At 38.0% G+C, this 25,385-nt stretch overlaps 2 protein-coding genes across 8 annotated transcripts in view; both read left to right on the top strand.

The window, feature by feature from the left end:
* On the top strand, positions 1 to 21,787 carry GKAP1 (G kinase anchoring protein 1). Of its 5 annotated transcripts, XM_042826843.1 has the most exons (14): positions 1 to 95; positions 3,765 to 3,809; positions 4,054 to 4,096; positions 4,559 to 4,819; positions 5,718 to 5,861; positions 11,043 to 11,120; positions 11,764 to 11,896; positions 13,335 to 13,357; positions 14,049 to 14,201; positions 14,595 to 14,696; positions 16,857 to 16,920; positions 18,336 to 18,406; positions 19,292 to 19,369; positions 21,473 to 21,787. In XM_042826843.1, exons 4-14 carry the CDS (start codon positions 4,607 to 4,609, stop codon positions 21,518 to 21,520), a joined length of 1,107 nt encoding a protein of 368 aa, XP_042682777.1. In that variant the 5' UTR covers positions 1 to 95; positions 3,765 to 3,809; positions 4,054 to 4,096; positions 4,559 to 4,606; the 3' UTR covers positions 21,521 to 21,787. The 5 variants fall into 5 exon arrangements, with proteins under 5 accessions (XP_042682777.1, XP_042682779.1, XP_042682775.1 ...); XM_042826845.1 differs by lacking the exon at positions 4,054 to 4,096 and having other exon boundaries at positions 14,067 to 14,201; XM_042826841.1 differs by lacking the exon at positions 4,054 to 4,096.
* A 2,865-nt stretch (positions 21,788 to 24,652) lies between these two features.
* Positions 24,653 to 25,385, top strand: part of UBQLN1 (ubiquilin 1) — a 27,076-nt gene continuing 26,343 nt past the window's right edge. For 2 of the 3 annotated variants that reach the window (XM_042826833.1, XM_042826832.1), the window contains exon 1: positions 24,654 to 24,836. In XM_042826833.1, coding sequence (XP_042682767.1) covers positions 24,678 to 24,836 — 159 coding nt within the window. In that variant the 5' untranslated portion in view covers positions 24,654 to 24,677. Of the gene's footprint in view, positions 24,837 to 25,385 lie in introns of all 3 variants that reach the window. The other variant, XM_042826834.1, reaches the window with a different exon arrangement.

Genomic DNA, 25,385 nt, shown 5'->3' with positions numbered 1-25,385 from the left:
TCCGGCTGCCGTTCGCCGTCCCCCAGGCCGTTATAGCCACCCGCCGAGCGGCTGTGGTCGCTCTGTTGCCTTCTCGCAGCGTCGCCGCGACCGGAGTGAGTGTCCTGCGGGTCGCGTCCGTCCACTGCCTCCGCGGCTGTCGGCCGCCTGCCTTGCCTTCCTCCCGCTTTGCCCGCGGCGGTGCCGGCCGGAGACGGGGCTGCCCTGTCCTGCTCTGCCCGCGGCGGGCCGGTGGCCGTGGAAGGAGAGCTCGAGCTCTTTCTGAGCGGGCCTCAGCGGGTCCCGGCGGTGGAGCGCCGGCCGTTCCTTCCGTCCCGGGGCGCGTTGGGCGGCGGCGGGAGGCAGCTCGTGGGTCCCGTCTGTGCGCCTGTGGTGGGCGGCCCGGGCCGGGTTTACAGCCCTGTCGCCGGCCGTGCCGCCCCTTGCGACTCCGCGGCGCTCCTTCCCGACTGCCCTGTCCTTGACGGAGCGCTGCCAGCGGCCGCCGTCCCCTCGCGCCGCGCGGTGAGTGCCGGGCGCGGGTCCGTCAGAATGCGGTAACTCGCTCTCCGTTAACTTCTTCGGGGAAGGGAGAGCAGAAGTTGCGGAGAGCGAGCTTCGTCAGCGTGCTGTAAGGAAGTGAAAGTCAGACTTGCCTGGTCGCTCCTGCGCTTTCACCCTGAGCCTTAGGAATGATTTATAAAAGCGTTCCCCCTCTCTCAAAATCGCCTACTTTCTGAGAATCGCTATGGTAAATTCGTCCGTAACCCGTTTGCCTTTTAAATGCTGTGCATCGGTGGCCGCTGTGCGTGCCGGAGCTGCAGCTTTCGTGTGGGTTTTGGAAGCAGGCTGTATGGCACTGAGGTTACTGGGGGAGCTCACTGACAAGTGGATGGCTTGAGTTGGCTTCAGTAACTTCATGGATTTAAAATGCTTTGATGTATCTGCACAGTCAGTTGGTATAAAACACAAAGGTAACTGAAGAAAGGAAAGCTGGTGATCTGGCTGGGTGGGTCAGAACTCCGTGTAAGTGTGCTGGTTGATATAGGGCTTGTTGTAATAAATGTACCAATGGCCAAAGATCAATAGGTCAGGAGCACAAAGAGCAACACTTGGTCTGAGCTGGCAGAGAATGGACTTATGCCTTTCCACCAATGAGTACTGTGTGTTTTAATGATGTCTCAGGTTTGCAGGCAAATACTGAGGTTGATCATGTTTGTTAAGCCTGTATAGTAATTACAGATGATCACAAATACTGTATTAATAGTAGAAGAAACAGGAAGATTATGTATAGCAAGATGCTGTTTTCTAAGTTTCTGAAAATGTGCCTTTATTAAGTGAAAGAGGGTTAAAAGGAAACTGTGTTTTTGAGCTCTTCAGCGTGTTTTCCTTGGAATAGTAGAGCACCACATTTAAAACTGTTGTAATTCCGTAGATGCTTGAAAGTGTGCTATTGAAATTGGCCAGGAGTCTCCTAGATGGTGGTATACTGCTCGATTCTTAGTGGTGGGCAAACCCTCACCAGTTATATGTGCATTCATATGCAAAGCTGCACCCGGACTAGCAAGTTGCTGGTGTTCAAACTGAGTTAGTGAGTATCTTAGCATGTATACTGGGCAGCTCACAGTAGCCTTTAAAACTACAATATTTCATAAGCTGCCTGGCATGCTTTATAGGTTAATGTGAGTCACCAATACAGTAAGGATTCCAAGTTACTGGAACTCTGGTTACAGTAATAATAATCTGCTCATGGAGACTGATGTGATTTGTAGAAGAGTATAACCAATAAATAAAATGCTAACAAGTTAATGGTTGATAGTAATAACATATGCTTCTGTGTTGCCTTAAAATTATGTGGTATATATGTATAGTGCTTATCTTCAGTTTGTGATGCATAAAACTGCACAATGGGTACAGTCCCAAACAACTCCTGCAGTTTGGAACAGACTGCACAGACTCAGTCTGCTAGTGATATGCAAAGCAGAAGGCTTTGAAGTGGAGTTATTAATTGGTGTTGCCTGTCTATCTGTGCAATAATGATGTTGCAACTTGGAAATCCATCGCTCACTGATCTCTTAATAGTACAGGAGTAATAGCACTATGAGACACTGGAATCTTCTCTGAAATCTGTGACAATATAATTTCTGGCACAAAACACAAGTGGAAACAGTACCACATGCTTCAAAGCACGTTTTGCTTCCTTTTCCTCCTCTTGTAGGTTTTCACTGTAATCTACGTAGTAGGAAAAGGAAATATCTTGTTTTTAGATAAACAGGCTTTGGGTGACAGACTGTTACTTCCCAAATTTTACCAGACTTTACGGCTCTTACTTGGAATCTCTGTAAAAAATCAAAGTGATGTTTCTGTTCTTTGCTTGGTCTGTGGAACTACAAAACTCTCTGTGATACTTGAACGCTTTCTTTTTGCAATCTAAAAGCTTCTTTAAGCAATGTCTCAAGCTCAAGAATGCAGTGCTTCGTATTTATTTTGATTGTCTATAGTAATGAAGAATACTTGCAGTTCTGTACTGGGGTTGGGGAGAAACTGAGAGGGGTACAGACAGATGTGTCTGTGGGCTAGCAAGTGTCTGTCATTAGCTGAAAGCTTTTTAGTTGTCCATTCACTGGTTTTCTGAGGCGGGGGCAGCGGGAACCAAAGTTTGAAACTGAAATGCTGTACTTAAAACAAATTATCTATCAGATCTGCAGATGTGATATTAAAATCTGAAGCCTGGCATGGTGGCAGGCTGGAGTAAATCACTGTATCTATCTTTAAATGTTGCAGAAGTGGGGTAATTAGATCCTGCTGTAATATGAATAGTTGTATTGAAATGTCCTACTAACTAAATTAGCAATGTTAACAGCTTTTCTAGTCTTAACTAAAAAAATAACTGGTGATCTCATGTGTTTGCTGTTTCCTTTATAAACTCTTTTCTATCTATTTCTATTCTATATAAATAAATATAACTGAGGAATAAACATTTCTGTTATCTTGTCATTGCCATTGTATTTCAGTGAATTGTAACAATAGAATTCCATGGGTAGTACTTATTAAATACGCTTGTCAGCTGGACTTTTACTGCATGCCAACTACATTAAGATAGCAAAGGTATACTTACTGTATTGTATTTGTAGATGAAGGAGTAAGGAGTTTGCAGTCATATTTCAGGATGGTGCAGATTTTCATCTACATGTGATGGTTTGTGATTGCATGGGTAAACAGATGTATCTGCCACCACTAGCTGCCGTGAACTTTAATGATGTGTTGTACCATTCAACTGCACGAAATAAGACATATACCACAATTAATAGAGAGGGACTGGAAATTCTAGACTTTTACTGAGAAGAGTACTATACTTCACTAGCTTATTTTCTTGCGTCGAATACAGTAAGGTGTCTGCAGTCTTCAGTGTTACCTGGTTAGTGCCAAGAGCAACATCCAGTATTGTAAGTTTTTGTGTAGCACAACTGAGCACTTGTCTCTGATGCCTTTTATTTTTTTTTTTTCTGTGAAGGTGCATTTGTGATCTTCGGGTTCCCATTTTACTGCATGTTCAGTTAATAAGAGTACAGAGTCTCTCGTTTCTAACTAATCTCCTAAGCTGGATAACTATACGGTTACTGAGAATTAAATATATTTAAATGTCTGCATACTTTTACACATACAGATGTATGTGCCCCAAAATCTGTATTTACTGTGCTATTTTTGTCACTTAAAACATGACAAGATATTATATGTTAGGTGCTCTTGACCTGTGTTTTTTTTTGTATTTTTTTTTTCTCTAGGTCTGTGGTTGTGGTCTGATCAAAGAATCTGAACGTCAGCATCAGGTAGATTCACAATTTGTCGCACAGTATGTTTTATTCTGAAAATATGCCAGGTTTTGCTATCTTTTTTTCTTTTTGAAAGAAGTGCAGTAGGATAATGTCTGATATGTATGTCATACAATTCTTTGTGTGTCAGAAATGCTGTTTGTAACTTCTGTGAACTTGAACAGAGCGGTATGAGCTTACACGTTGGTTCCTTCATCTTTGAAAAGTGAAATGTCATATTCCTTTTAAATAATTCTTTTAGGTAACGGTTTTTGCTATGCTGTTATTGTTGCCTGCTGATATATGTGAGTATACTGGGGCTACAATAGAAGTCTGTACTTGAGAAAATCTGGAGTTAATTATTAGAAGGAGCCTGAGTCTTCTGTAGGTTCTCATGTGGGACAGAATTTGAAACTATTTTGTAGCAGTACGCTATTCTGTTGTGTCATTTTCCCCCTAGAACATGAAGGCCAGTTTGTTTAGAGCTGGCTACTTGTGGGCTTTTTTTCCCCCCCTTAAATGCAGTCCCTCAGAAACAAATGCATTAGCTTAGAATAAACTGTAAAACAGATATTTTTTCTTTATAGAGTCATTCTTCAGATATAAGCTACTACAATGTAGTTAAAATACAAAGAAGTGGTGGGGTTGTTTTTAATTCCAATCCTGTCTTGTATTTTCTGAGACAAAACTTCTGTGGGTGACAGAATCAGATTACCACTTGTTTTATCAATAATGTTTTCACTTTCAATTCTTTGCTACTTTCCCAGGAAACTCTTCAGTGAGAGAAGCAGCTGAGTAGAAGTTCAGACATAGCAATGGCATCTGTTGTGATCAATTCAGTTCCTACCACTGCATCTCGTTTTGCCTTACTGCAACTGGAAAGTGATACTGATTCAGAATCTGGAAAAGGCAGAAGTGGCCAAGGTGCTGGTAAATCTCAAGCGTTAGAGGGTAGATCTTCTACAAATGAGAAAAAAAGAGAGAAAAGGAGAAGAAAGAAAGAACAGCAGCAGAGTGAAGCCAATGAGGTAAAAGGGTTGTAATTCCACCAGTGGATAGTATTAATATCTGATTAAAAACCCTTTTTTTTTTCTGACCCTGAGAAGTCTCTGTTTTTCTTTCTGTGAAAGGAATTCTACTGAATCAAATTGCATTTTTTTTCTTTCTCAAAATAGTTCTTCGTACAAGTTGGTGTGTACTTTGTCTGATTAAACAAAAATGTCGCTCAAACTATAGAGCAGGATAAGGAAGTTCCTGTTTGTAAATTGATACTAGATTGTTTTTGTGCTGCCTGCGTGTGAAATAGAGGGAACAGAATGTGTGTTAATGCCTGTGCTTTTACCAGTGAATGTCACTGAGTTCCAAAATTGACTTGATTTTCACTATCAAACTTTTTAATTATGCAAAGAATTAAGATCGCACTGTTATTTCCATGTGGTGCAGCAATTAAAGGCAATTTTATTATAGGCTCTTAAATAGGACTGATTTTAGAGTGTTGAAAAGCTTTAAAGATTGTCTACCTAATTCTTTTTCCTACCAGAACCTCTAGTTCCTCTGTTGGTTGATACCAGGACTGTATACCACGTGTTCATTGGTATGGTATTTAATTTGGTTCAGGTGTGAGACCACAGTAATGTCTGAACCAATGTGAAAACTGAAGCATGTCATAGATCTGTTCAAAGTATTTTCACCTGCCAAGATATATTTATTTTAAGCTGTGTGACTGGTGTTTCTAATCTACTATTAAGAAAAAAATCTGTATTATGGTATGTACTGTACTTGATTAAACAAAAACGTAGTCCAGACTATAGAAAAGAGTAAAATACATGTAATTCTGTTAGCCTGTGTCTGAGTACCTTTATTAGTCTGTTAAAGCTCTTTCTTATTAACACTTCAATTAAGGTGAAATGGAATTTTGTTTTTCAGCTCAGAAACCTTGCTTTTAAAAAGATTCCTCAGAAATCCTCCCATGGAGGTTGTCTATCTCAGCATGAACAAAAACTGCATGCTACAATGCAGAAAGACTCTCAGGAAGAAAATTGGCAAGAGTGGAGGCAAAGAGATGAACAGGTACAGCTTACTATATTCAACTGTCTGTGGCTTTCCTGAAGTATGTTAATCAGTGAAGTTGTCTGCTATGCAGATTTGTTTTCTTTTAATGTAGTTCATTATGTATATCTTCTGACACCTCAATTCATTGTGGAGAGTGCAGTTTTGACTTCCTTGGTTTGCCTTTCGGAGTACTTAATTTTGCACAGACTTTTAAGAAGAATTGCAAATAAGCAACACAAACTGGAATTAAAAAGCATTTTTGAAACTTTCATTCAACTTCTACACTGGCATGCTAGCAGCTACTAGGATGCTGTTTTCACTTATGGAGGTTTTCAACTCCAATCTCAACAGAAAATATTGTCTTGAAAAGATTCCTATTGTAGTTGAGAGAAAAATGTAGAAAGCTATGTTGACAAAAAATGACAGATGCTGTCCTTGGGGTGTTTTTTTTTTTTTTTTAACATCGCTAATGCTTTGATTATAGGTGATTCCTTAAATGTAGTAATGTTTTGCAGGACTCTGGATGCTTGTCCTATTGGTGGAGTAATGATCTAAAATTTCCTTTGGAAATTTTCAGAGCTAATTAGCTTCAGAATTACTTCATGTACTGAACAAAACAAACCTGTACCTTAAATGTTTTTATATTCTGCATGCTAGGAAGCAATTTTTTCAGTTAAAAAGGAGAATATTAGTCTAATTATTGGATGGTGAAATTCTTAGACAAAGTAAACTCAATCATAAACGTTTAGATCCTACTGACATTTAGGCTATGCACTGTGAAGTTGCCTTGGATTTTTTTTCTCTGTAAAATAACTGGACAGCAAATACCATAGTAGTAATGTCACCAAAATCCAGGAACAGAACTTGTCAACCCAATTGACAGGTTAGAAAGCTGACATTTCTTTATTGCAGAGCTGGACGCAATCGTACTAGTGTGCACACCCAGGATGTAAAGCACACAAATATCAAAGATTTTAATGTGTGAATCTACATACAGTTTCCATGAAGTGCCTATTTCTAGAATGGCTGTATGTACTAAAATCTGACACTGTGCATGTGCTGTGTTGATGAAAATGAGAACTGTTTGAAGCATATGAAAACTACATTTTATTAGAGGAAAGCCTGGGCACTGGCTGCAAAGCAAGTTCAGCAGACTTAAAAATGTAGAACTCTCAAACAAAATGGCACATCTATAACACTTCTTAAAAAATGGTTTGTTTGCCCAACTACCTTAGTTTAATCAAGCTTGCATCATATGTCAGTTATTGTTCTTAACTTTTGATTTCCTTTTTGTGAAGTTACACAGATTGTACTATAAGACTTGGAAAAATCTCTGTGTTGAATAACACAATTAGCATGTAGGCTCAAATTGCAATTTACATGTTTACCAGAGTGAGGAGATACAGATTCAAATTCTTCATATTCAGAAGGCATGAACTACTAGTCAGTTTCTTTTGTCAAATAATACAATATCAATAAAGAGGTAAAATTTGAATGATATACTGTAATAAAGGTGATGTTCAACACCAGATGAGAAACCATGGCTCCCTGCTTCCATAACAATACTGTGGGAAGGGATGCTGCATCTTCTACTCTGTGAAGTGTTCCTTTTGGAATATTTACCCTTCCAATTATCATATTGTTGACACTTTCCTTTTCTGGATGTCTACGTGAATTCAAAAGTTAGATTTGTCCGAACCACAAAGCTATTTTATACATGTAATCCACAATACTAGTCTGTCATCTTCAGTTGCTTTAAGAGCTTTGTGCATTGATGTTAATTTGAGGGATTTTACATGCATCCAGAAATTGGTATCAAATGTGCCTCGAGTATGTGAGAAAAGGAATGTGGTTTCTGGATTTTGTATAGGCTTCAGTGATAGTTGGCCTATAGCTGTCTGTTTAGAATAGAAGCAAGATTGAATATGCTTAGAAGGCCTTGGCATTGATGACTGTCTTTGAAAAAGTCTATGCTGCAGCTCAGCTTTGGAAGTAGTAACCTTTGTTGTAAACACAGCCAGCTTCCCTCAGCTCTGTCCTGAATTGAATGACTACTAGGTAAATTGATAAAATCATTTTTGTACTAGAGATTCCACTATATTAATATTTGTTTAATATTTGTAACAACATAATGGCTGTACAAATTCTTGATAATTTAGGATCTTGTATGCTAAATTATTACCTAAACACAGTATGTGATAAATGCCAATCTCACCTTCACTGTGAGCTTACCATGTTTTTTTCATGTCAGCTGTTCTGTTTCCGGTTCTTCCTTTTTCCATTCCTGTTTCTTTTCTGTGCTCCTATGGATCTTTTCAGAGTAATAGGAAATTACTAATTTTTGGTAGATAACTACCATGGTCAGATTGAATCCAGCAATTCCCATGGGCAAAAGCAGTCCACAGATTTTGGAGGAATTTTAATCAATTTATTTGTTGTCAGTTAACAAGCTTGTCATTACTGATTCTGGTATTGAAAGAAAACAGGCAAGTTTTAAACAAACAGAAACAGAATACCTCACCCTGGAAAAAAATCCTCAAAAAGAAACCATAGAAAACCTCACTCTGCCTCTATGAAGCATCTCATCCCTAGTTTTTGTCTTCCATTCTCCTTGCTGCGTGCAGCACTCTGTCCCTTTGGTAAAGCTGTAAGCAGTGCAGAAGATGGGAGACCAGGATGTGGTAGCAATCCTGTGAAAACCATACTTGTAGGCTCCCAATCAAGCTGCTACTCCACTCCTCCTGTTAGCCCTCTGAGGCTGGTTTGCTTGGTTAGTTCTCACCACCCTTCTCTAAGCTGTTCTCACAGGGATGCTAAAGTCCTCCAGCTGGTTCAGCGGCACCACCAGCTTGGGCTGATAGTCTCAGCTATAGCTGCAGTGTCAGGCACAGTCCAGCCCCTCACCTTCTCCTGCAGGTGCCACCTTACAAGTCTTTCCTTACCTCCTCCTCTATCAAAATCTTCTCCACTGTAACACTGTTGTTACTAAGCTTGAAGCCACAAACTAGGCTCAAATTTAGGAGTGACAGCATCTTGAAGCTTATGTGAAGTCTTGTAACAATTTAGTTTGAGAGTACTTTGTTTTAACTGTCTCATTTCTAAATATTACTTAAGTTTACTCTGGTAATAAAAACAAACAAGCAAACAAAAAACAACAAAGGAAAGTGTCTTCTACGGTTTTTTGTTTTCTTGTGTACAAGACTGGTTATAGGTATTGTGGAATAAGAATTTCAGAGAATGCCTGTGCTTACACCATGTAATAAATTACTTTTAAGCATATGACCACTCATAAGCTCTAAGGATTAGATAGCTAGTGTACACTACTCAGTTCAGCTTGGTTGAAGTACAGTAGGCAAATTAAGTCAATTTTTCACTCCAACAGCTCTTATAGTGGAATGCATGTAAAGGACCTTACTTTAAAATACAAAGAACAACAACAACAACAAAAACCCGCTACGTAAAGTAGTTGTTGTTAATGATTAATTAATAGCACTTTGGCTATGAAAAGGAGAAAGCTGTGGTGAAGAGGCTCCATTTGGCAGCACATCACTGTATTGATCCAGACGCATCCACCTCGGGCGGCATGCGGTCCAGCACACCTCTCGCTGCGGCCGCGCCCCCTGCTGCTGTGTCATCACGGCAGCAGCTCTGCCCCACTCAGCGCCCTGCCCCTGGGACGTGGGCATGGCACTGTGCTTCATTTGCAAGCAGGCTGTGACAAAGATCGCAGTTTGAACAGATATTGTGTGCAGAAACACGCTGCCGAATTTGATGTGTATCAAGAATGCTTTACAGACAAAATATTGGAACTGAAAAAAAGTAAGTCACCTCAATAAAATATCACAGAGTTAAAACTCAAATGGCCTCTGTTATAAAAGCTAGTTGCACGATAGCAAGTTTGATTGAAAAAAAAAAAAAAAAAAAAAAGCCTTCTTGGTGGTGAGTCTGTTAAGCAATGTATGGAAAGCATGACAGATACAATGTATACTGGTTTAAAAAAAAAATAAAAGGTGGATTTTCCTAAAAATCAGTTTGTCTCACCAGAGTGATGCTGCTAGGTGAACTGAAAAAATAGCAAAATTTATTTTTAAAAATTTTTGGAAAGTAAAACTGTTATCTTCATATATTATTATTTGTTAACAGATAAAAGTACAGATACTACAGATATGGCTCAACTCACCATTAGAAATAGAGTTATTGATAACAAATGTGAAGAAATGGCTTCTTTGGTACTATTTGAAGACACAGCTAAATCTCTTGATTCATATGAAGCAGTAAAAAATTGCATTAATGTGATTTATTTTTTAACCTTTGTCAACGTGTCTGGTGTGCTACTGATGGTGTCCTCTGTGGTGTTTGGTTTTTTTTAAAAAGAAAAAAAAAGACTAAAGAAATTAATAGAAGATGATGCAATCACAACCTGAAACTCAGGTTTGATGAAATATCATTGCATCAAGCACCAAGAAAATTTATGTGCAAAAGTTTTAAAAATGGGTGCCATGCAAACTGTTGTCAAAGGTGTGAGTTTCATAAAGTTCAAGGGACTGAATCATCACCAATTGTGGGAACTCCTTAAAAGTACGGATGCTGATTATGGGGACATCATTTACTTTTCTGAAGGAAGGTGTCTAAGTCAAGATAGAATGCTGAGAAAGTTATGATTAGTAAAGAGAAATTAAGTCCTTTATGGCATCAAAAGGATAAATTGTGCTGGAATTTGAAGTGTAAAAATGGCTTTCCAATGCAGCGTTTTTGGTGAATTTGACCTCTCATTTAAATTATTTAAACATGCATCTTCAAGGTGAAAATCACCTTATCTGTACCGTGTTTCAAACAACAAAAACAACAGAGGATGCTAACACAGAACAGAGATCTTCTTTTATGATGACACTTTTCATCCCTTCACATCTGATTTTCCTTTTAGACTAAATCCTAGGGAAAAAAAAAAAGTGATCTAATATAAATAAATCTTCAGGGTGGAAACTATAATCCATAGATATTTGTAAGCATATAGCCAGTAGTCCATCTATTATGCAGTTTTACAGAGCAAGTTATTTTATTGTTGATAATGCCATGTATTGTATCAATGAAGCTTTTTGCCAACTCTGCCAATATACATATCAGAACAGAAATTTTAATGCGGTCTTAGAGGCTTTTTGTTGTTAACAAGCTAGTCACAATGTTAATTCTTTTGTTCAGCTGACATCTGAAATGTTTGAAGCTGATCTTGAAAAAGCATTGCTGCTAAGCAAACTGGAATATGAAGAGCACAAAAAGGTATTTGTAGGATTCATCCTGATTTGACAACATTAGAACTTTGAAGATTGAGTTTTAAAAGTAAAGCAAATCATTCTTTAAAGTGCTGTACATCTGGAACAGTGATAATTTGTTAAAAATATTAATGCAGATGTGGGGGGAGGTGGTGTGCAGATTCAAATGGATATCATTTAACAGCCTGTCTGATTTTAATAGGAGATAAAGTCAACTGATATAGCATTGCTGTGTGCTAATAGCTCTTAACTCCTCCTAGATGAGTAAGCGTATTTTGAGAATAAAATAAAGATACAGTGGGCCTGCTTTTTGCTTGGTTGTTTTTTTGTTTTTTTTTAAAAAAAGGAAGTGCTAACTTACACCGTATATTTAGCATCCTGCCTTCCTGCATTTCACAGCATTATATTCTCAGTTTGATTTTTTGCTGTTTAGTGAAGAGCGATACTTTACTTCAGAAAGCAGAATGGATGCTTAATTGTTCATAGGCACCTTACAGTCTTTAAACCAATATGAAGCCTGTAATTGCTGTTGAGGCTAAAATTTCCTTTTGTATATCATCACCATATTTTTCCTTTATAATGCTTCAGGGGAAAAAAAAAAAAAAAAAGTTATTGAAGAAAATTATACCAGTGGGACTTTATTCTTCTAGGAATATGAAAACAGTGAATGTACTCCACCTCAGTCAAAGTCTGTGAATAAGAAAGAAAAAAGAAAGAACCAGCAAGGAAAAGACAAACCTCTCACTGTGTCCCTGAAAGATTTTCAGTCAGAAAGTAATATAGGTATGCCTTATCGTGCCGTGTGAGCTGTTCTACTTGGAATTTTGATAGTGTGTATACTAAAAGCAAAATGCCCTTCTGTCTTTGTTCATTAATGTGGTGTTTGAACAAATTCTAAATGAGTTGGAGCTAGTATTTAAGACAATCTAAAAGCTAAGCATTCATTATGTAATGTGCAAGTTGAATTATCAGGAAAAAAAAAAAAGGAAGAGGTTACAGAAAACGTAATTTCATGTATCCCTGGGGTGGGAGGTAGATTAACGTAATATCTTTATAAATCGATGTTACTGTTTTTGTTTTGTGTTTGTTCTTTGTTTGATTTTTGTGGGGTGTACTGAGTTTAGTCTCCTCAGGCAACTGAGTTTTTCAGATCTGAGTAATAGCAAGTCACTATTTGCCTTTCTTCAATACTGTCTTTCATTAAATATTGAAAGTATTTGTATATGCTCATTTTTACATGTTTAGAATTCTTTCATCTGTTTCTGTAGGGCAGAGGTTGTGGATTTTACTGAAGAAATAAAGGTAGAGTCTGGAAAAGGAAGAAAGTAATTTATTTTTTAAGGTTTCTTCCTAAGGATATTTTTATCTAAATAACAATATTTTCAGAGAATCTGAATATAGGAAAAAGACTGATAGCACAGCATTAATATCTTAATTCAAAAGAATGAAAGGCATTCAGATACACAGTGAAAAACATGCCTAAATAGACTTTAAGAACAGTAACAACCAAATAGTAAGTTTATGTACCAAATTCATTGTCTTCCACTTTAAGTGAAGCAAATGCATGAGGGATGCTGCTTTTGCTTTTAGTAGTAAGAAGGATGGGGATACCAATATAGAGATCAGCCCCAACCATACTTCATAATCCTTGCTTCTAATCAAAGAATGTCAGGCATTGGAAGGGACCTCAAAAGATCATCTAGTCCAATCCCCTTGCTGGAGCAGGAACACCTAGATCAGATCAGACGGGAATGCATCTAGGCGGGCTTTGAGTGTCTCCAGAGAAGGCAACCTCACAATCTCTCTGGGCTGCCTGTTCCAGTGCTCTGTCACCATCACTGTTTAAAAGTTTTTTCTTTTTCTTCAGTGGAACCTCCTATGTTCCAGCTTGCACCCGTTGCACCTTGTCCTGTCATTGGATGTCACTGAGAAGAGCCTGGCTCCATCCTCATGACACTCACCCTGTATTTACTTATAAGCATTAATGAGGTTATCCCTCATTCTCCTCTTCTTCAATCTAAAGGGACCCATCTCCATCAGCCTTTTCTTGTGAGGGAGATGCTCCATTCCCTCAAATGCTTTTTTTCCTTTTTTAACATGGCTTTTAGAGGTGGGTTAACATTGAGGAACTCCACTATTGTTTTCAAAATAGCTTGTTTTAATAGCAAACAATGTAAGATTTGAGAGACTTACTGTACTTTTTTCTTTCTGTTCTTTTCAGATAATGTTGCTAAAAAACATGAGGTAAGTCTGAATTTTTTATTAAATGAGTTAGTATAATTCTTATGTTTAGGAGGTAATTACTCAGGCACTCTCTGTATTGCCAAACTACCACTATTTCCAAATTGACTTCTTTGCATTTAGAAAAATTTTACAGATGCATATTTAATAGAGATGTATGTCTGTAGGTACAGCATTTGGCAATATAGCATTGGCTTTCTTAGAGCTGGTGCCTGTTTATTTAGTTTTCTGAAAATCTCAAACTTTGATCCAACTTGAAAATGTAAAAGAATGTTAAAAAAAAAAAAAAAAAAAAAGACTGTTGTAGAGAAAAAGAGAAGCAAATCAGGTAAAAAATTGCTGTAATGCTATCATGCTCTGGCTCAGTGCACAAACATAAAAACACTTAGCAGGAAGAATAGTTGACAGCTAAGTGAAACAAATCAGTAACAGCATAGTGCAAAAGTATAAAATTCTAATTTCATGTTTCTGTCAAATTCATAATCAGTTAAATGTTGACTTTTAATTTTTAGGCTCTTCATTTAGTATCATATTCTCTAGGTGGAAGTCAGAATATTCTCAGGATCTATGAGATTTAAATAAATCAGAATGTTGTCCTTTTTTCCATTACTTAAGCTATTTTTAAAGCATGTTGTTTTTATCTCATCATTAATTTGTATGAAGGGAAATCTGTTACAATACTTACTTTTAACAGGAACCAATCTCTTCTCAGACTCTGATGAATGATGGAGGATTTTTCCATAAGCTGGAAGATGATGTTCATAAAATACTTGAAAGAGAGAAAAGGAGAGACCAGCTCACTGATTGCAATGAAATAGATAACTGCACATCTCATGAGCACAACCAGGCATGTAAAAGGGGAGTCACTCTCAAGTGAAGAAGTGTCTAACAATTAGGAAAGAGCACCTAAGTGGAAGAAAACTAATCAAAACCATGATAATCTTAAACAACAATTAACAAAGACAAAAGCAACCAAATATTAAAAACCGGCAACACTGTTTTTAATATTTTTGTATATTGGAAAAGATATTTAAATCAAGCGTGATTCAAATAATTGCCCCACAGAACATGCCAATATCCATTCCTGCATTTCTTATTTATTCTTCTGGCATTTGTGCAGATATACTTACCTAATTTTCATCAATGATCCTAGTTTACAGTAAAAAGAAATAAGTTGCCTTTCACAGGAGTCAAATTCAAATTGCTCTATTATTAACAAATGATGCTTCCTTGTTTACAGGAGAGTGGTATGAAAGATGGAAAAACAGAACAACTAAAATTCGAGCTTGAAAAGAAAGATGCAGAAATTCAGCAGCTTAAAAATGTAATAACTCAGTGGGAGGTATGTAGCTTGTAATAACTTCAAGTAGTAAACAAAATCTAACTTCAGTCACATCTTAATACATATTCTAAGTGTGTAATAATCTGTAGAGATAGTTTAGCTTGGTCTCAGATTATCTTTACAGAGCAAAATTATTCTTCTACTATCATGTGAAGTAGTCTTTCTTGGTAAGTTAAGGATTTAAAAATAATTAGAAGAATCAAGACAAAGCATCCAGACAAACTTCCTCTCTGGTAAATCTGCTACTAGTTGCTTCTAGTATTGCTGCGTTGTTTATTGTTAAAAAAAAAAAAAAAAAAAAAAAAAAAAAAGTCCTTACTCAGAAGTTAGCTCTTCTTGGAGCAGCAAGTTGGATTTTCTTTGGTCTTTTCCAATTTATATTATTTATTTATTTAATTAATTCATATTTAACTAAGACTAAGCTTTCCTTGTATTTAAGAACTACATATAGGATTGGATTTTTTGTGGTATTTTTCATTTTTTTCTTTAGCGATTCAGTCCATTACCTGAAGTGCTGAAAGACAACACTGAAAGAGTGAATATTTTGTCAGGTTTAAGAGGACTCCTGTAAAGCTTTAGTATGGCAAGAATGGAGTCCTGTATTCCTATTAGACACAAGTAAAACTGAAATAGGATTCAGGACATGCTAAAACACGTAAGGAAAATAATAATTATAAGGTATTGTCAGAATATCTGGGGAAAATGACTTGTTGCTTCCATGTTTTCAGGTAATGTTAGCATTGTCTTGGTAGTGTCTAGAGAAAAAAGGGCAAAACATCCTTGTGTGACAGATATTGTAACAAAATAAAGTAGTGTGGAATGGCTTTCAAATTATTTTAGTATGACTTGTATTCATGCTTAGGGTAGACTGAGCAGGTTGATTCTGGAAGTGTTCTTTTGCTTCAGAGGAGTTTTACTTGTAGTAATAAAGGCATGAATTTCACTAGAAGCTGTTTTCACCACGCGCTAGAGTTGGACTCCCTGTGTGAAATTTTTTTGAGCTATAAAGTGATATGGATTTACAATATTAGCACGTTACTGCATTTGGCAGAATCAACACAATGCATAAGGATATTGGTGAGGTGATGCGTGATTGATTTTTAAAAACAGCTGCTTGATTTTTCAAAACTTATCTAGAGACTCTCATACTGCTTGTGGCCATAAAAGGTCTTGCATAAGTGCATGTTTTTGAAACTTTAAATGCTGCATCTGTTAGAAAGCACTCTCATTATTGTCTGTGGTTGTGTTACAGTGTTTTGGTACACTGGAGTTGAAGGTTCTGTTTAAAAGGAATGTTCAAAAAAAACAAAAACAATGAACGCACTAATTCTGGGGGAGCTGCACATGATAAGCTTATGCACATGTGCATAGTTCCATGGCACTAAGTAAGAGGGCACTGCACTACCCATACTAATAGCTTTTTTCATGTTTGCAATTGACTGGAAGGTAAACAACTATTTGGGGGAAGTAAGATTGTTTTTTGAGATCCAATGTGATATTAAATGAGAAGTGGTAGATTCTTTACTGAAGAAAAAAAGGATATGTAACTCCTTAGTGAACGGCTTTGTGACAGAAAAAGAAAGCTTACAATTAAGATATATGGTTACTGCTGACAGTGGTAATCAGTTAAGGAAAAGACTGCCTTATGAAAAAGTGAAGTTAAAAACCATAAATAAAAAAAGGAAGGAGAGGAATTCCTGAGGTGGAAAGAGTTAATAAGGAAACTGTAACTAAGAACTGTGAATTATAAAATTATCAGTAGAACAGTGAGATCTTATCCTATTAACCAAGTAATATGACAAACCATTTATATTGTCCAGAAAGTTTTATAATTATGCGATATATGCTTTTTTTTTTTTTTTTTTTTTGGAGAAGCCTTAAAGCTTCTGATGCAATGGGCCTATATACAGGTTTAGCCAGATCTGAATTGTGGTTCCCAGTGACGAAACTTTCTTATTCTAAATTTCATTAAAACTTGTGCTTGCCTTAATTTATTTACTTTGCTATTAACCCATTTTTCCTGTCATGTATTTATTACTTTGGCTGTTTTAATTCTCTGCAGCAGTCATAATTTTCAATTCTGAAACCTTTGAGTCATGGTTCTTTAAAGAATGCCTTTTTATAGTGTATACAGGTAATAATTTATTTTCTTTCACACAGGTGAAATATAAAGAAGTAAAAGCAAGAAATGCACAGCTTCTGAAGATGCTGCAGGAAGGTGAAAGTAAGAGATCCATCAGGAAACTTGGGAGCTCTTTTGAAAACCTAGAAGGAACTTTCAAATCAGATTTTAAAAAATAAGTGGGCACAGTGACAGCTATAAGGAACTAGAAGGCTATTGATTTGCAGCAACTCCAGTGAAATAACGCGTTTGAACTACACATATCTCCACATATCTACGCATATCTGATATTATACCATCAAAAATTCGTTGCATTCTGATACTTTTCTGTGAAATTTGAGCTGCTCAGTTACGGTTTTAGTGACACTTTGAGTTAAACTGTGTATTGATAATGACTTGATCTGTTCTGGACTGATCTTGCATCAAGTATCTCAGACAATGGTAAATGTTCAGTTCTTGTATCTATGCAAGCTGTGCTTTAAACTGTTGGACATGAGTCTTTTACCATACATTCAATAGGGACACCAAACCAGAGTATCATATGTGAAACTCTGGTAGTTCTCTGTTGTAACTCTGTAGTTCCCTGTAATTCATTTTCGGTCAAAGATTGAAAAAAAATATATACATACATATATACTTAGATCCACGTATGTAAATATTCTAGTAAATTTATACTTGCTATGCATAATTATCCTTTAATATTCCTGATCTTGCATGATGGTTTGGTTCGGTCTGTGATACTAATTTTCTTACAAAATTGTGTTTGCTTTTCAATTTCTTAATTTGGCTCTTGAATGCAGATTATCAGAGTTAGCCCTTCTTAACTCAGAAATCTAGGGTTTTTTTTTAATGTAAAGTCTGCTTATAAGCAAGCTAAGCTGGTTGAAACATTAAGATGATTGAGCAGTGCAAATTTTAGCTGATCAGACTTTATTACTTCAGGTCAGTCTCTGAGTCAAGAAATGTCTTCATCATGTGAGAGTAAAGAAGTGAAGTTCTGAAGGCTTTCTCTATGTATATGGAGTATTAATGTAGAATAAACGAGAGCAATTTTGTGGTTTTACCGGATCTGATCTTGCATCGACTGAGGCTATTCTATATTCCATTGGGATAGACAGTCCATGGCAAAATTGAGCCCTAAAAAAAGCTTACTTTATTTATATTGAGAATTTTAATTTATCCACAGATACTTCATAGGTGCTAACTAATTTAAACAGATCCGTATTTAAGTAGATATGTAATACTAGTGTAAACTTCTGTGGCTGTGACTGGGCTCATGTGAAGCTTTCAATTCAAAATTTTCTTACGGACTTCTTTCACAGTGAATGTCTCTAAAAATCCTTGCTGCTTACAGGGTTAAGTATGGGTAAGTAGTGCAAGATTGGGGTTTAATCTTCAGAACTGAGCTGCTACTAATGGCACTGGCAACTAATAATTACTTTTGATATCACAGTGCTGTTACAGATGAAGACCAGCAAATACGGAAAAATTCTCATGCTGTTTCTTTCTCTCTGTAGTGAAAGATAAAGCAGAAATACTCCTACAGGTGGATGAATTGCAAATTATAAAAAATGAATTGACCTTACAGGTAAGCAAGGATTTTTTTTTTTTTTTTTTGCATTTAAAAAATGCTGGTTAAGGCAGTCATAGGAGGAAACTGAAACCAAAACTTTAACCAGAAGATGTTACATTCATTAGCCCAGCCCAGTATGTGTCAGAGAACTTGTATCTCTGCTATTACTAATCACTTAGTTTTTTTCTTCTGTTAAGACAGCAGACCCTGCATTCAACAGTAAATTTGGAATATCATCCCTTTGTAACTAGAGATAGGAAGTTCTGAAAGGTGTTTCAAAAGATGTTTCTTTCCTGATGGTTGTTTTTGTGGATTTTTTTATTGCTGCCATTAGTTTTGGTTCCTTCCTTCCTTCCTCCCTTCCTTGCTGTTTGCTATCTCTGGTCTCTACTTTGAAAAATGCTGGTCTGTGAACAAAAGTGAGCTACCGATAGCTCGCAGACGTGACTGTTGGCAAGCCATCATAGTGAAGAGCACTCAAGATTTTTATGCTTAGTTTTGGTTTGCAGCTACTCTTCTTACTTTTAAGCCTTTAGCCCACTTAATGTTATATAACATGGTACTGATTTTTAAACATGATATATTAATCTTATCTCTGCTGTGTCATATGCATCAGTTGAGTGTTCTGTGGAAGAAATTAAAGCGAAGTCCAAAAGTCAGAAGAGTTTCTGACTTTATGGCTTTCATGTAACATAAGGTAAACCAGTGAATATTGTAAGTGTTGTGTGGGAAATAATGGTTGTTAAAGAATATTTTACTTGTACTTTAGTTGATGTGCAGTCACACACGTTTACTTGCTTTTCCCCTTGAATCCAGCATGTATCACTGATGACTTAAAGACTTACACTGATGTAAAATTGTAAAGCATGCTTTATAAATCAGTATTCTATACATTTTTAGGTAACTACACTTCATGCTGCATTAGAGCAAGAAAGGTCCAAAGTGAAGCTGCTGCAGGCAGAATTAACAAAATACCAGGTATTGTTATTTTACATACAGTTAAGTATGTTAGTAACTGATCTTTTTAATTTAAAATATAATTAGTTCAAGCTGTAGTTGGGGACTGGGCTGGGGAGAGGGACGTCGTATCAAAACAAAGAAAGATGTGGCAAGTAGAATTCTGTTTTGTACCTTGAAACTTGAACTATGCTGGTAAATAGTGAAAGCAAGATGTTCTTTTCCTATTCTGTGTCTGTGTGCACTAACAACAGACTTCATAAAGGTGGCGTTTTTTGCCACATTTTTTCCTCATTTCTGTTTTACAGTTCTGCCTGTATACAAATGTTTGTAGGAAATTCATATCGAGTTATGTTAAAATTCATTGTCTTCCTGACTGCACGTTCAACTTCTAATATCTTCAGTAACTAATGGAAATGATGTTTAGTGAATTTATGTTAACTGCTATATGAATAGTATGATGCTTAACATTCTGGCTTTTTTTGAAAACAGCAAATATTTGATCCCAGGAAATTGAGGATGTGTGTTTGGCCACGGCTTTGCACGTCTTAGTATTTTTCCTTTGGCTGTGACTTTCTGTGTAGGTTGCAGGGACAGCCTGCATTTATTATATGATAGGAGCTCTTCAGATAGTTCTGTAGCCTCAGTAGCTTGTCTTCTTCCACTACACAAATAATCTAGCATTATGTTGGTTAGTAAGTGTCCTGTCTTTTTCTGTTGACTTTTCCTCCACCTGTCTTTTACCATAAGTAAGGAAGTCGCTGCTTACAACTGTCCTGCAGCAGTGCCAAATGCAGGTAGTTCAGCCCCTTATAGACAAGCTTTATGGTGAAACTGAGTGCGCATTCTGCTGATTGAAAATAATATTGTAAATAAAGTAAATCTGTTACTGTCAAATTTATTCATATCACTGTTCTTACAACAATTGTATTTTGCTAGCGTTTAGTACTTATTTGTAACCAGACCATTTTCAGTAAGAATTTATTTTTTGATTACCTATAATAAGCAGGATTAACAGAGTAACAGCAGAGACTTTATTAAAAAATGTGGTCTTCATTATGTGCATTGTTATTACTCCAAAATCATCTTCCTGCCACTCTTTATATCTCTGCTCACCTCTATTATATGATTTAATCTTTCCAAATCCTGCTATATTTCTTTCTTTATCCATCATAATAATTTTTTTCCTTCCCCTCCCCCCGTTTTTCTTGTTAATTTGCTTCTTTTAAGAAAATAGTTTTATCTGCTATGCAGGGATTGTTTCTGCTTTTATTATTCTCCACTGCAATGTATGCATGGAGACCAGGATGACACTTTTTATTTTTGTGATATCGTGTTTTGATGATACTGTGCCCACTTTCTTAATTGAAAATTGTTCTGAATCAGGAGGACACATTTCAAAAAATAATAAACCAAAAATGTGTGTTAAAAATTAGAAAAAATAGTAATAAATAAGAAATAAATAAGTGTATTTTTTATCACCAGATGTTAAAGGCCTGTGTGCCTACTGCCAGAGTTTGGAAAAAAGATGTGCTACCAAAGGTATAGAAAGCATAAGTTGTGGTTCACTTGCACAAACTTGACACACACAGCTCTATAGGACCAGACAGGATGCCTGCAAAGGAGCCGAAGAAGCCAGCTGATGCTAGTGCTACTCCAGTCTGTCATCTTTGATCATTTGGAGAGCATCTTTTATGTGGGCGGATAATACTAAGACAAGGGGGAGCACTTTAAAAGAGGGGAGATTTAGGTTAGATGTAAGGTGGAAATACTTTTCTCAGAGGGTGGTAAGGCTCTGGCACTGGCTGCCCAGAGAAGCTGTGGATGCCCCCATCTCTGGGGTCATTCAAAGGCAGGCTGGATGGTTTCTTAGCCCCACAGCAGGTGGCCTTGAACTAGGTCCCTTTCACCTAATTTGTCAATTATCTATCATTTAAGTACCTCGACTGTTTTCATTTATTTACCTGGTGTTCAGATGGGCTCAGGTCCCATAGTGTTTGTGTAGTTTAAAAAAACTAGCCTTTTTTCCTTGCTAATTGATGCTGCTTCAGTATAAAAAATAACTGCAGATAGAAAATGTCAAGTCTACTTATTAACTATATGCTTGTTTTTATTCTTTTACAGAGTGGGAAAAGAGGGAAAAAGCACTCAGAATCTGACCAATACAGGTGATCTCCTTTGCCACCAGATTCAATACAGAAAAAAAAAAAGTAAATCTTTCTTCAGGGTTTTGCAGAAATTCATATATTTGTTGTACAACTGCTCAACTATGCAGTTTTTGAAGAAAAAATAATAAATACTAGTTTAATTAACATTCTGAAAACTTGATTTGTTGCGCTTTCTGCTAAAGAAAAGTGAGAAAACTAGTATTCTGGCAAAGCTCAAACTTTAATTGTAATGCCATTAGTTTTTCATCATTCAATAAAACTTACTCTTGCATTTCTGTGTTTGAATTCTTGCTTCTGTAGATTTTTCAAATTAGATAGCTTCACTTAAGCTTCACTTAATCTGAATTTAAGCAAAGGTGAGGTGATAAAGGTAAAAGAAAGAGAAAAAGGCTCCTGTTCTTTGAACATGCTTACACTGCATAGGTTCTATACTACTTTTATGATAGGTGTTTTAAAAAAAATTTACATCTGGAAGTTTTTCGTGCTGAAATTAGGAATTAATTTCAAGGGAAAAAACAAGGTCTTAAGTAGGGGAAACTGAGGTGTCTTTGCCCAGAAGAAAAAAGAAGCTCTCTACAGCAGGTTAAGGAGACCAAGAGCATGGAGGAAAGATAGAAGGCGAAATACAGGGAATGTACACAGCAGACCTGGAGAAGCAAAATTTCTGGGATCAACATGACAAAGTGTTACTTAAAAAAAAATATAAATTATAGACTAGAAAATATTATTGTGAATCAAAACAACAAAAATATATAGGGCTTAGGTACAAATGCAAAATTCTTGTTAACTACTCAGGATAATAAAATATTTTTTAGAAAATTATTTTTTTTACTAAGCGTTGAGTGTGTACTTATTGGTAATTACAGTTCAGAATCTTGGGGCTCTATTTCTATCAAATGCTTCCATAGAGTAAAGAGAAATCCCACTGAAAGCGAGACACAAGCATTTTATTTGTTGGAATTGCTGATGAGCTAACAAGATGTTGCCCTCTGATTCAGATATAACAATGTATTATGCTCATGTTTTCCTGTATGGCAATATGTCCACATAGTGGCCAGTAGAAGATCATTGTTGTCTACTCAGCAACAATTTATTATGCAGCTTTTGTTTTGTTTTTTTTTTTAACTTAATCCCTTTAACTGCATCTAAACAAACAGTTATAACCTTTGTTCTGGCTAATACATGGATAGTTGTTTTTCTAAAGATCCTTCAAAAACAGAGTTCTATACTCTTTCACTTTTCCTATGTTAAAACCTCGTTATCAAAAATGTGTTACATTTTGGTTTTAATATTCAGGAATAAAAGGAATGTAAAACCTAGTTTATAGTAAAACATTGGGGATCTTACATGTAAATTGTACAGTAGCCGAACCACCTGAGTGAGACCTTGTCTAAACTCAAAACTGCATTGCTGACTTCAGATAGAACATTAAGACTATCTAATGATATTCTTGATTTGTTTCAGCTTCACTTGAATTGGTATTTTCACTTTGATTCAAAATAGTGCCTAGTCACTGTGAACTCTTTTTCTGTTTTGTTTAAGCCAATTTAGATAAATCCTGCAATTGGAACAGAAATTAATGAAGAAAAATTGCACAAGCGTTTACAAAAAAAGTGGGAAAACAAGCACAGATAGAAGAAAGTGGTAAAGAAAAAGAGCAAGAGGAAAGAAATGATACTGTTTAAGAAGACAGCATCCTAAGGCAGAATAGGAACTCAAAATTGTTTGCTGTATTATTTTTACTTTTTTCCACACGTTATGTGTAAGTTGCATTCTGAACTGTCTTATGGTGAGCACACATTCATGCAGGCAAATGAACACTCTTATCTCTCTTAGTTGTACCAAAACTATGATGTAGAAACATCAGTTTTCTGCTCAGAGTATCTCTTAATTACCTGTTTAATTAAGAACTTTCAATAAGTTCAGGTTCTTATTTTGTGTGAACATGTAGTACTCCTTATCTATTAGGTACTCTTATTGAATACCACAGACGTCTAATAATCCAAACTGTAAATCTCTGCTAGCCTAATGTGGATAGCAGTTGTGCTCTTTTGGTACAAACTGTACTCAAGTAGCCAAACAGTCAGCATGAGCTATTGTACTTGTAAACTAAGAGCAGCCCTGGGTGAGGAACATCACCTTGCACTTTGATCTAATTGATTTCTGCTTGAAACCACTGCTTGATTGAGCAAAGCATTACTTGACTCATTGCAGCCTTCCTTCTGCCACTGTTCTGTGTCAAAGCACTCTGCTGCACCATAATCCAGTGCTGTGTATGGTCACAACTAACATGGGAAAGGAACGAGTGCGACAAAGAGGCTAAATATGCCTGAAAGTATTTTTTTCCCTAACAAACCACTTCTCTAGGTTGGTCAAAGCTTTGAATGGCCTTCTGCCAGCTTTTGGTATCCCTGTTTTAAAGCCTGTAAACAGGTTTTAAATGGGTTGCACAGAAGTTTTAGGGGGCTGGAAACAGCTTTGTTGTGTTACCAGCCAACATGATTTACACGGGGCTCCTACTGAGAGATTATCCCGGCAGCTCCTCTGCTGAGCAGCATCCTTCGGGAAACCGAGCTGCTACTTAAGGATGAGGAGGCGCAGGCCCTTGGTGTGGAACGGAAAGCCAGGCTCACGTTTCATGCTAAAAGAGAAACAGGAATCTTGAATTTAGGATTATCACGAATTAAATAAAGTCTGGCTTGGTGACGCTAGATTTAATTAGTGATTAAGTTTACTTGGCCCAAGACCGAGAAAAGCGTGCCCCCGGCAATGGAGTGGTGCCGCAGGGATTCTAGAACAGTAAACAGCTCGATGTTCACTACCCATAAAGCGGCACAGAGCGAGAAACTGAAAGGCAAACCCAGGCCAGCACACCCGCCCCGCCTCCCCGGTGGGGGTGTGCGCGACCAACTGCGCCTGCCCGGGCGTCGAGCATGCGCACAGCGCACGCTCCCTGTCCAGCCCCCGCCCGGGCAGGCAGCGCCCCTTTCTAGTAACTTCCCCGAAGCGTTGCGTCATCAGTGCGCGCCGCGGCCAGGCTGGGGTATTTCCGCCCGGCGCTGCGGGAGCGGGCAGAGCCCGGTGGGGCGAGGCGAGAGCTAGGGGCGGCTGGGCTTGTGCGGAGCTGCCGCGCGTTAGGAGCTGGCCCGGTCCCGCTCACCATGTCGGACGGCGCAGACAGCCCCGCGGGGAGCCGCAGCGCCCCGGAGTCCCCTGCTCGGGGCTCAGCTGCTGACGAGCCGCGGATCATCAAAGTCACGGTGAAGACTCCCAAAGAGAAAGAGGAGTTCTCCGTTGCCGAAACCAGCAGCATCCGGCAGGTGAGGGGCGGCCGGGAGCGAGGGAAGCGCGGCCCGCCGCGATCCCTGCCGCGGTCTGCGGCGTCAGGCCGCGGGGCCGGGGCCCGCGCCGGTGACGAAGCGGCTGCTGCCCGCCGGAGCTGCGCGGGGCCGGGGTCCACTCCCTGCGGGGCGGTCGCTGAGGCGGCCGCAACCCTCCGAACTCTCGCTCCCCATGGTTTTGTGCCGGCTCGGGAGGGGGCCCGGGCCGAGCTCTTGCCGCGTTGCCCGGTTGGGCTGACTCAGGCTGGCGGGGGAGGTGGCTGCTCGCTTGCCGGCGGGGCTACGGAGAGCGTGCGCAATCACCTTCCTGAGAGCGATGCGGAGCCCGGTCGTTATCTTGATTAAAAACGTACCTTAAAAAAAAAAAAGCCAAAAACAAACAAACAAAAAAAACCAAACAACAACAAAAAAATCGAGAACGCCACGGCGAGCATTTGGATTTTAGGGAAGTTGTCTTTTTTGACAGATCGTAAAATTTGCACAGCAAACGAAGTGCAGCTTCAGCTGTGCTTCAGTGTGCTCGTTATC

Source organism: Centrocercus urophasianus, unplaced genomic scaffold (assembly GCF_019232065.1).
Source record: "Centrocercus urophasianus isolate 14NV4802_14NV808 unplaced genomic scaffold, USGS_Curo_1.0 seq_27, whole genome shotgun sequence".
Lineage (NCBI taxonomy): Eukaryota > Metazoa > Chordata > Aves > Galliformes > Phasianidae > Centrocercus > Centrocercus urophasianus.
The sequence above is the reverse complement of the archived record's forward strand: the minus strand, read 5'-3'. Positions and strand labels throughout refer to the sequence as shown.

Excerpts from the sequence above, each read along its gene's own strand:
- GKAP1 (XM_042826841.1), top strand. The coding sequence starts at position 4,607 with ATGGCATCTGTTGTGATCAATTCAGTTCCTACCACTGCATCTCGTTTT. Across the intron at positions 11,121-11,763 it reads AATATGAAGAGCACAAAAAG|GAATATGAAAACAGTGAATG; the intron begins GTATTTGTAGGA and ends TTATTCTTCTAG. Across the intron at positions 14,202-14,594 it reads CATCTCATGAGCACAACCAG|GAGAGTGGTATGAAAGATGG; the intron begins GCATGTAAAAGG and ends CCTTGTTTACAG.